The sequence below is a fragment of the Corylus avellana genome, chromosome 7 (assembly GCF_965113065.1).
Source record: "Corylus avellana chromosome 7, dhCorAvel1.hap1.2, whole genome shotgun sequence".
In the NCBI taxonomy this organism is placed as follows: Eukaryota; Viridiplantae; Streptophyta; class Magnoliopsida; order Fagales; family Betulaceae; genus Corylus; species Corylus avellana.
Genome location: NC_142496.1, coordinates 28,486,263 through 28,497,208, shown reverse-complemented (window position 1 = coordinate 28,497,208; position 10,946 = coordinate 28,486,263). Strand labels below are relative to the sequence as shown.

Genomic DNA, 10,946 nt, shown 5'->3' with positions numbered 1-10,946 from the left:
ACAGCCCAATAGCCCAATAAATAAAGAAGAAAAAAACAAGTCCATTTTATTAACAAGGTAAGATTCATTTCAGCTCAGGGCCCTTTTATAATTCGTAACTTCGTATTGGAGAGAGAGAGAGAGAGAGACGAGACAGTCGAACCAGAAATCCCTTCAATATTACGACCCCAAAATCTGAGAACCCTAACTCCATCCCAAAATCTGAAAACCCTAATTCCATCCTTTCTTGTACAGGGCTTGGAGTAATCGTAACCTCGCCATGGACCCGGAGATCGCGAAGACCCAGGAAGAGCGGAGGCGCATGGAGCAGCAACTGGCGTCCCTGACCTCCGTCACCTTCGACACCGACCTATACGGCGGAAACGACCGCGACGCCTACGTCACGTCTATCCCCGTCAACGAGGATGACGAGAACATCGACACCATGGACAACGAGGTCGCCCGCAAGCTCGCCTCCTACACCGCACCCAAGTCCCTCCTTAAGGAAATGCCCCGTGGAGGAGCCGAAGACGACAACGACGACCTTCTGGGGTTCAAGAAGCCTCAGCGCATCATCGACCGCGAGGACGACTACCGCAAAAGGAGGCTCAACCGTGTGATCTCTCCCGAGAGACATGACGCCTTCGCCGCCGGGGAGAAGACCCCGGACCCCTCGGTCAGAACCTACGCCGACGTCATGAGGGAGGAGGCGCTCAAGAGGGAGAAGGAGGAGACTCTCAAGAGGATAGCCAAGAAGAAGGAGGAAGAGGAGGCCGCCGTCAAGGAGAATAAGGCTGCTGATGATAAGGGTCCCAAAAGGAGGAATAGGTGGGACCAGTCCCAGGACGAGGGGGCTGCTGCGGCGGCCAAGAAGGCCAAGACGACATCGGATTGGGACTTGCCGGAGGAGACAACCCCGGGGCGGTGGGATGCGACTCCGACTCCTGGGAGATTGGGCGATGCAACACCTTCTGCGTCTGTTGGAAGGAGGAATCGCTGGGACGAGACGCCAACGCCTGGGAGATTGGCAGATGCCACCCCGGCCGGTGGGGCTACTCCTGGAGCCACCCCGGCTGGGATGACGTGGGATGCAACGCCAAAGCTTTCAGGCCTCGCCACTCCCACTCCGAAGCGGCAGAGGTCAAGGTGGGACGAGACGCCCGCCACCATGGGCAGCGCGACCCCAATGGCGGGGGCAACGCCTTCTGCTGCTGCCGCGGCGTTCACACCTGGGATTACTCCCGTGGGCGGAGTCGATCTTGCGACCCCAACGCCGGGGGCAATCAATCTGCGTGGCTCCATCACCCCGGAGCAGTACAATTTGCTGAGGTGGGAGAAGGATATCGAGGAGAGGAACCGGCCTTTGACCGATGAGGAACTGGACTCCATGTTTCCGCAAGAGGGTTATAAGATTTTGGAGCCTCCAGCATCCTATGTGCCTATTAGGACGCCGGCGAGGAAGCTGCTTGCGACGCCCACTCCGCTGGGGACGCCGCTGTATTCAATTCCCGAAGAGAATCGCGGCCAGCAGTTTGACGTGCCCAAAGAAGCGCCTGGTGGCTTGCCGTTTATGAAGCCCGAGGACTACCAGTACTTTGGTGCGTTGTTGAATGAGGAGGATGAGGAGGAGTTGTCTCCTGAAGAGCAGAAAGAGCGGAAGATCATGAAGCTCTTGCTTAAGGTCAAGAATGGAACACCACCGCAGAGGAAAACGGCGCTGCGGCAGCTTACTGATAAGGCGAGAGAGTTCGGGGCCGGCCCCTTGTTTAACCGGATTCTGCCGTTGCTTATGCAACCCACTTTGGAGGACCAAGAGAGGCATCTCTTGGTGAAGGTAATTGATAGGGTTCTTTATAAGTTGGATGAGTTGGTACGCCCTTATGTGCATAAGATTCTTGTTGTGATTGAGCCCCTGCTGATTGATGAGGATTACTATGCGCGTGTTGAAGGGCGAGAGATTATTTCCAATCTTAGTAAGGCTGCTGGCTTGGCCACCATGATTGCTGCTATGCGACCTGATATTGACAACATTGATGAATATGTCAGGAACACGACCGCCAGAGCTTTCAGTGTTGTTGCTTCTGCTCTTGGGATTCCTGCTCTCTTGCCCTTCTTGAAGGCCGTGTGTCAGAGTAAGAAATCATGGCAAGCTCGGCACACTGGGATTAAGATTGTTCAGCAGATTGCTATCTTGATCGGTTGTGCTGTGCTTCCTCATCTGAGGTCTCTTGTGGAGATCATAGAACATGGTCTGCTGGATGAGAATCAGAAGGTGAGGACAATCACCGCATTGTCTCTGGCTGCTCTTGCTGAGGCTGCTGCCCCCTATGGTATTGAGAGCTTTGACTCAGTGTTGAAGCCTTTGTGGAAGGGTATCAGGTCACACCGTGGGAAAGTCTTGGCTGCGTTCTTGAAGGCTATCGGCTTTATCATCCCGCTTATGGATGCGCTATATGCTAGTTACTATACTAAGGAAGTTATGGTTATTTTGATTCGAGAGTTTCAGTCACCCGATGAGGAGATGAAGAAGATTGTTCTGAAGGTTGTGAAGCAATGTGTGAGTACGGAGGGTGTGGACGCTGAATACATTCGCAATGATGTTCTTCCTGAGTTCTTTAGAAACTTCTGGGTCAGGAGGATGGCTTTGGATAGGAGAAACTATAGGCAACTTGTGGAGACAACAGTGGAGATGGCAAACAAAGTTGGTGTTGCCGATATAGTAGGGAGAATTGTTGAGGATCTTAAAGATGAGAGTGAGCCTTACAGGCGAATGGTTATGGAAACCATTGAGAAGGTGGTTGCCAACTTGGGTGCATCTGATATTGATGCTCGGTTGGAAGAGCTTCTTATTGATGGAATCCTTTATGCTTTCCAAGAGCAGACCAGTGATGATGCCAATGTAATGCTTAACGGGTTTGGTGCGGTTGTGAACTCACTTGGGCAGAGAGTGAAACCGTACCTACCCCAGATCTGTGGTACCATAAAATGGCGATTGAATAACAAGAGCGCAAAGGTGAGACAACAAGCAGCTGATCTCATTTCAAGGATTGCTGTTGTCATGAAGCAGTGCCAGGAGGAACAACTGATGGGTCACCTTGGTGTTGTCTTGTACGAGTATCTGGGAGAAGAGTATCCGGAGGTTTTGGGATCAATTCTGGGAGCTCTTAAGGCAATTGTCAATGTTATTGGTATGACAAAGATGACTCCTCCTATAAAGGATTTGCTTCCTAGGTTGACACCAATTCTGAAGAATAGGCATGAGAAAGTCCAGGAGAATTGCATTGACCTTGTTGGACGAATTGCTGACCGTGGGGCTGAGTTTGTTCCGGCAAGGGAGTGGATGAGGATTTGCTTTGAGCTTCTTGAGATGCTTAAAGCCCACAAGAAGGGTATTCGGAGAGCTACGGTGAACACCTTTGGGTATATTGCCAAAGCCATTGGACCGCAAGACGTCCTGGCTACCTTGTTGAATAATCTCAAGGTGCAGGAGCGGCAGAACCGTGTCTGCACAACTGTCGCCATTGCTATAGTTGCAGAAACCTGTTCTCCCTTTACAGTTCTGCCAGCTTTGATGAATGAGTATCGTGTGCCAGAACTTAATGTGCAGAACGGTGTCTTGAAATCCCTCTCTTTTCTGTTCGAGTATATCGGTGAAATGGGAAAAGACTACATCTATGCCGTGACCCCATTGCTTGAGGATGCCCTCATGGATAGGGATTTGGTTCACAGGCAGACTGCGGCTTCTGCTGTTAAGCACATGGCCTTGGGGGTTGCTGGTTTGGGTTGTGAAGACGCTTTAATCCACTTGCTCAACTATGTGTGGCCAAACATTTTTGAGACTTCCCCGCATGTGATAAATGCTGTCATGGAAGCAATTGAAGGAATGAGGGTGGCCTTAGGTGCTGCTATTGTGCTAAACTACTGTCTTCAGGGGCTCTTCCATCCTGCTCGTAAGGTTAGGGAGGTCTACTGGAAGATTTATAACTCGCTGTATATTGGAGCACAAGATGCTCTTGTGGCGGCATATCCTGTGCTGGAAGACGAGCATAGCAATGTATACAGCAGGCCTGAGTTAATGATGTTTGTCTGAATTAAGTGCAGTTTCATTTTACCTAGGAGTTAACATATGGGGGTAACTGATGTTATGATGTTAGAGGCATTTTGCTTTAGTTTCTTTAAATCAATATGTTTATTAGACAATATTATTGAATCTGAATCTCTATTATGTGTGTGGCGGGTACGGGACCTCGTTTACTTGAGAAATCATATGCTATGTCAGTATTATTGCAACTCATTGATTTTCTCTTGCTTCGTTTTTTGTGTTTTGAAAAAAGAAATGTATGTGAATTGTGATAGGAGGCTGTGATCATCGTCTCTTCCTATCTGAAGCAAAATTTAATATTTTTCATATATATGGCCAAAACAGTGTGAAGCAATTCTTCTTGCCTGCTTTAATTTACCAGTTCAAAGTTCAAATACACTATCTACTATTTTGCTTACTATAAATCCAAATGGAGATTATGAGGTTGATTGTTGTTTGGATCCTCATTATGCAGATTGCTTAAATGCCACAGCATCTACTTCAGGAGCTTTTGGTACTTCAATGATCTTTTAGCAGCACCAACTAGTCTGCTTTTTGTTTTTACTAAGAGGGAGGGAAATGGATTACTATAAGAATAAACCTTCCAACTAACTATCATGAGAATTAAAACATATTTAAACAAAGTAGAGGGAGAGAGAGATTTAGAGACTTTTGAAAAGTATGCCTTCAAAAGGATTGACTTGGTTATCATCAATTACCCTTAAAAACAACCATAATTTTTATTGGAATAATGCTATAAACTATACTTTTATCATACCATTATATTACATTGTCCTGTCTGCCCTTGCCATAAGCACTACAAAAACGTAATGCCCTTGCCATAATCACTACAAAAACGTGTCATTACGTCAAAGATGATTCAAAATTCAATTATCACAATCAAATGCATGAATTCATTCTCATTTAGTTTCGAGAAACTCATTTGATCCTGTGTTTCCATTTGGGTAATTAAAACAAGGTTATGTCAAATCCGGGTCATTTATGAACTTAACCAAGCATTTTTAGGTGGATCCCACAGGACACATGTGGACGGTTAGGATATAGAGTGCAGTGAGGGGTAAGTGAAGCGCTCGGAGGAAAGCTCCCTTTAAACCCTTCCTTAAACCCCGCAGTTAATCACAGGCCTTCAAATCTCTCTCTCTCGCTAAGCTTCTCTCTTCAATCAAAAAGCGAAGAAGCAACAATGGAGGGTGTGGTACCTCCAGGTACTTCCACGCAAAGCGAGGTTCCGAAGCCCACCAAGGAAGAGAGAGTAGATTACATGAACCTTCCCTGCCCCATACCCTACGAAGAAATTCACCGCGAATCTTTCAGTTTGTACTCCGTACTATCAAATATTTTTATCATTTTCACTTTCTCAATAATGATATATTGAGTCTTTTATTAATCTCTCTTCTGAGCTTTTTCTTTTTACCGTGTATTTAGTCGTTCTTGGTGGGTGTTCTCTTTGTATTGTGTCTGTATGTGTACTTTAATAATATCTTTCATGATGATGGAGTTAGTGTTAAAGTAGATTTGGAGATTTAGCTTCAGCGATAGAAGTGATGTGGTTAAAACATTTAAGGGCATGGGCTTTAGAGTCTCGCCTAATTCTAGTAGTATATCTGGAGTTCAGAATTCAAGTCGCCTCATATGTTTTTTGGAATTATTTTATACCGATATTGTTATTTTCTGAAGCTTTGGGTTGGGTGCTCTCATTTGTAGGATTGAAACTGCCAAATCTTTTTATTTTTAGTTTTTAAGAGATACATCTGTACAGTCAATTCACCATTGTTCTAGTCTCAAACGGAGTCTATCTAGTTCCTCCAGACCATTTCTCTCACATGTGCTGTTGTTTTTAATGATGCTTGACACTCACTTAATTCATTGCTTGTACTTTTGCAATTCAGTTACTAGATTGTGTGGTATCTGCTACCACCAAAATAGAGTTTTCCTAGAGCATGTTATTGAGGAAGATTAGTCATTGGAAGATAGGCTTGGGAGTTTTCTTTTGCTGAAAATAGGGTTTTGAGTTTCGTGAATGTATTTGGCAGTGTCCTTAAAACCAGAACTTTTTGAGGGGATGCGCTTTGATTTTACCAAACTACTCAATCCGAATTTTGCTCTCAGTCACAGGTAGCTTTGACTTCTCTTTCATAATGAACTTCTGTGTGCATGGTTTTCTTTACTGTTTCTTCTTTTAGTTTTCCTGGTTGATTTTGATGACTATTTCAACTGTCCATCAGTGTGTACATGGGACCTACAGCCATTCCTTCACAATCTTCTGAAACCATAAAAATCCCCACTGCTCAGTATGAGTTTGGTGCTAACTTTATAGACCCAAAGGTAGGGTGTCATCATCACATTCACTTTTCTAGATTTTTATTGATATAGTGACTTTTTGGAATTATTTACTTTTGTAACTCCAATCACACTTGGACGAATTTATGGGTTTTTTTCACAGTTGATGCTGGTTGGGAGGGTATTGACAGATGGTAGACTAACTACTAGAGTGAAGTGCGATTTGACCGACAGACTTAGTATTAAGGTTAATGCCCAGGTACATGATATTTATATATATATCAAAGTTAATTTTTTATGAATCTGTCTTTCTCTGTCACATTTCTGAGGCAGAAACTGCACTTTCTAGAAGTTTAAGCTAATTGAATGATTTGTTTATCTTCTTTTCCAGCTCACAAATGAGCCACACATGTCTCATGGTATTGTCAACATTGATTACAAGGTTTAGCATCTTTGCTACTATATTTGCTATTTCTTTTCTTTTCTTTTAAATGATTCATTTTGCTTTTATAAACAATATTGATGTAGTCAGCAATTCAGTTTATGTTTGTCAATTATTACAATATTTTTTATTGCAAGGTTACTTAACTAACGATGTATTAGAGAAAACTTTCATTTAGAAAATTACTGCTGCTGGCTCTTCTATCTATTATTTCCTTAATTAAGGATCTGATTATCTAGGACATACTTATCATATTCATTGTGCTTAACGTATTATAACATATAGTTAGTGAATATTGAAAGGTGGTACTATATGAATGGTGTCTTTTTTTTTCTTCAGAAAAATGAAAACAAAATTGTGGTGGGATACATGTTCCTCATATTATTCATGCTTCAATGAGACAACGTCTGCCTTGAGGTTTCTGAATGCGTTTTTTTTTTTTTTTTCTGATAAATTTATTCTTTTTTTGTTCAAGTCATAGTTCTAATACATGGGAAGTATACAAGATAAATATAAAAGAAGTGAAACTAAGAATAAAGCTATGATCTTAAATGTCCACAAAAGACAAGGAAGAGAGCCACCCAATTGCTCTCAATGGCTATTGTGTTTATTGGGAATGCCTCAGTATATTGGGGTCCATTAAGCGTTAGGCTGTTTATATTCTGATTAGAATCCAGGACACAATTGTAGCTTTGCAATTTCCGAATTGAGGTTTAGAATGCAAAATAGACTGTCAAAATATTGAATCAGTTTAAAGATATAGATTCTGAACTTTCTGAATTCTAAACAAAAAAGTGTATAAAAAGCAAGAAGTGATGGCAATGCACAGAAGGTGGCCCAGGTTGAATTCTATCCCATAAGTAATGGGAGCCTGAATGCATGGAGGCTGTGGGGTTTGCAGTTCACCGTAGCATACATAGAACACCTTATGCCAGCTCTTGTCTCGGTTGTTGCAGGACCTTCTCTTCAATGGCCTTCTCATGCCTTGCAGTGAAGCACCTTGTAATTCTCAACCATTCCACATGTCCCTGCTTCTAGACCTTGGCATTCTAAATTTTCCTCCAAACCACAGCATGTTTAAACATTTTTCTTTTCCACTCTTGGTTTCATCTGTGGTGCATCCATTTGTGGTTCTTGTCACTCACCTATTCTTTGCGTTTTTTTTACTTTGACATTTAGAGCATTGGACAGATATTTTTGTTTTGTCTGGAGCATAATATATACTGGAAAGTGGGGTTACTTTTTAAGAAGACTTTTGAAAGAACATTTTAATGCTCAATATTGACTCTTTCCTCTTCTTGTTTTTTATTTCACTGTACAGGGGAAAGACTACAGGACCCAGTTTCAACTGGGCAATGGTGCCTTATTTGGAGCCAATTACATCCAGGTAAATGGTATGCTTGTGTGATGCTCTAGCTGTTGATGCCATTGTTTTACAATGTGGAAATTAGTGTCAAAGAACTTGGGTCATAACTATGTGAAAAAGCAAAAACCTGTACTTTCTTTTTCTCAATGGAAAATGGTAGCGGAGTTTCAGAGTTTAATATTGCTACAAACAATTTCAAGATACTGACCAACTCATTATAATCTTAGAGAATTGTCCTAGTAGAAAATCCCACAGTAGGTAATAGGTAAACAGGTTATGCTAATATTGCATGGAACCTATCTAAGTCTAGTTTCTGAAGAGTCCTCTCCATCCTTTTATCCCCCGAAACGAACAATGGTGGTAATGTGGTATGTTGGTCTCAACAGTGGTTTTGATTTGGTTAATCTTTGAAACTAACAATGGTGGTAATGTGGTATGTTGGTCTCAACAGTGGTTATGATTTGATTAATCTTAGTCCACTAAATGTATCCCAAGGATGTGGTGGACCAAAGTGTTTGTATTCAATATATGTAATACACTTTCTGTTCCTGTAAATTTTGTGGTACTAATGTCGTTATTGATTATAAGCAGCATACAAATGTTATATATTCATCTAAACAGCAGTACATTTTATAACCTCTGGCAATTTGGCCATTGCAGATGGCTTCTGAAATTATTTTTCCTCTCCCTCTCTCTCTCTCCAATATGAAACTGAATCTGCATCTCTTCTTGCAGAGTGTGACCCCACATTTATCTTTGGGTGGGGAAGTTTTTTGGGCTGGTCAGCATCGAAAGTCAGGTGTTGGTTACGCTGCTCGTTACGAGACTGACAAGATGGTAATGTGGCTTGGTGTTCATCCTTTATCACATGATTGAATCTGAAAAAAAAAAAAAAAAAAAAAAATCTTTGAATAGTATCAATTTTGGAATAGTTAATATGTAAAATAGTTTTCTTTTGTTTCTCATATTCCTGCTCAAGAATGTGCATTGAAATAATAGATGTATATATATTCAAGAGAGATGAGTTCCTGGTTTTGGTTGTGACAGACATGAATCTGAGACTACGGACCTGCATTTTCTCACATTTGGAACTGTGTATTTCTCAATATTTTGGACGCAGGTTGCTGCAGGACAAGTTGCTACTACTGGAATGGTTGCTCTCAGCTATGTTCAGAAAGTTTCTGAGAAAGTAAGAAAGTTTGCGTTTGAAATTTTTTGTAATAACATGTATAGCAATCTATATTCATTATGCTGTTTTCTTCTATTTAGGTTTCTCTAGCATCAGACTTAATATACAACTACATGTCAAGAGATGTCACAGCAAGTGCTGGCTATGATTACATCCTCAGACAGGTAAATTCTGCTTTCTCAAGTGTTTTAATGTCTATGAAATATGACCTCTCACAGAGGTATTTCGTTTATCTATTAGCATATCAGTGGATCAGTAATTGTGCATTAACACTAAGAGCAAAAGTGGGTTATCTATTAATGCTCCTTGACTGAGATGGTTCACAACACCATCATTGGCACTTTCTCCGAACCTGTAGCAATAAACAATCCAAAAAGTTCCTTGCCATTGGTTCCTTTAATTCAGAAAATGGGCAGAATCAGTGTCTTCCTTCTTGATCGATGGGAAGATCTCTTGCATGATTGTTATGATTCCCTTTTACAAGTGAGGTTAATCTATAAATGCCGGAAAATTTCAAAAATTTTTTTTTTTCTTAAATGAAGAATGAAATATTCCATTCTATTAGTATAACAATTTCTTATGGTTGTTTCAGTGTCGTCTACGAGGGAAGATAGATTCCAACGGTTGTGCATCTGCTTTTCTAGAAGAGCGATTAAATATGGGTTTTAAGTTTATTCTGTCCGCGGAGGTTAGCAATCTGCTTGTTTATGCTGATGCGTTTTTCTTCTGCACCTCCACCTTGGTTTATATCTTTTGGTCTATACTTCTAATTTAGTTTAATCGAGAGTAGGGACTTTGAGAAGGAAATTATTGTCACCAACGGTCTGAATGGAGCTCCAATGGTGAAATCATCCGGCTTAAGTTATTCAATTTCTGTTTTGCAGATAGATCACATCAGGAAAGACTACAAATTCGGGTTTGGGATCACTGTTGGAGAATAGAATCGATAGCTCCAATGCTCTATTCTTGCGGTTTACATAAGTTCACACTTGCTACCAACTTGGCAAATTTTGTATTTTGAATCTACATTCAGCCATGACTCATGAGCCATGTTTGTTTTTATTCTTAGCAACTCCTATATGCGAAGCATGATGTTTTCTAATTAGACTTCCTAATTACAACTGGCTAGAAAAGTTCTAATGTTATTTTGCGAGGTAATTTACATCGAAACGATGGCCCTATGACAATGATAGAAGACCTGAATAATCAACATCTTTATCAAAGAGAGTCTCAGGAAATCTTTCTCACTCATTATTGATCTTTATTTGCAATGACTAAATTTCGGGTTCACTAAAAATATATAGAAGCTGATGTCTACTCAGTGTTGGAAGATAAAAAAGTTAGTGACTTAATAATAAGGAAGTCCGAAGCCCTAATGAGCCTATTCAATGAACTATTAAGTCATCAAGTCTTCTAGTAGCGTTGATTAACTCAAAGCACAAAGCAATTTTAAAATTACAATTAAAAACAGTTTTTACATTTATGTCGCATCAAATTTTTTATTTATTTTTTCCTTGTGATTGAATTGGCATTTGGGCTCAAAAGAGGGTTATCATTTGTGTTCTGTATGGCCCATTCACATTGTTTA

The 10,946-nt window shown here is 41.3% G+C and overlaps 2 protein-coding genes across 3 annotated transcripts; both read left to right on the top strand.

Moving 5' to 3' along the window:
* Positions 1–92: 92 nt before the first annotated feature.
* On the top strand, positions 93–4,290 carry LOC132184500 (uncharacterized). Its single transcript, XM_059598151.2, has one exon. The coding sequence runs from the start codon at positions 260–262 to the stop codon at positions 4,067–4,069; it is 3,810 nt and encodes a 1,269-aa protein (XP_059454134.1). The 5' UTR covers positions 93–259; the 3' UTR covers positions 4,070–4,290.
* Positions 4,291–4,931: 641 nt separating this feature from the next.
* Positions 4,932–10,463, top strand: LOC132184503 (mitochondrial import receptor subunit TOM40-1). 2 transcript variants are annotated; one of them, XM_059598154.2, is made up of 11 exons: positions 4,937–5,394; positions 6,115–6,196; positions 6,307–6,406; positions 6,525–6,620; positions 6,753–6,803; positions 8,125–8,190; positions 8,905–9,006; positions 9,290–9,358; positions 9,439–9,522; positions 9,951–10,046; positions 10,243–10,463. In XM_059598154.2, exons 1-11 carry the CDS (start codon positions 5,265–5,267, stop codon positions 10,297–10,299), a joined length of 933 nt encoding a protein of 310 aa, XP_059454137.1. In that variant the 5' UTR covers positions 4,937–5,264; the 3' UTR covers positions 10,300–10,463. The 2 variants fall into 2 exon arrangements, with proteins under 2 accessions (XP_059454138.1, XP_059454137.1); XM_059598155.2 differs by lacking the exons at positions 9,951–10,046; positions 10,243–10,463 and adding an exon at positions 9,607–9,884 and having other exon boundaries at positions 4,932–5,394.
* Positions 10,464–10,946: the final 483 nt, after the last annotated feature.

Excerpts from the sequence above, each read along its gene's own strand:
- LOC132184500 (XM_059598151.2), top strand. The coding sequence starts at position 260 with ATGGACCCGGAGATCGCGAAGACCCAGGAAGAGCGGAGGCGCATGGAG.
- LOC132184503 (XM_059598154.2), top strand. The coding sequence starts at position 5,265 with ATGGAGGGTGTGGTACCTCCAGGTACTTCCACGCAAAGCGAGGTTCCG. Across the intron at positions 5,395-6,114 it reads AATTCACCGCGAATCTTTCA|TGTCCTTAAAACCAGAACTT; the intron begins GTTTGTACTCCG and ends TGTATTTGGCAG. Across the intron at positions 9,359-9,438 it reads TTCAGAAAGTTTCTGAGAAA|GTTTCTCTAGCATCAGACTT; the intron begins GTAAGAAAGTTT and ends TCTTCTATTTAG.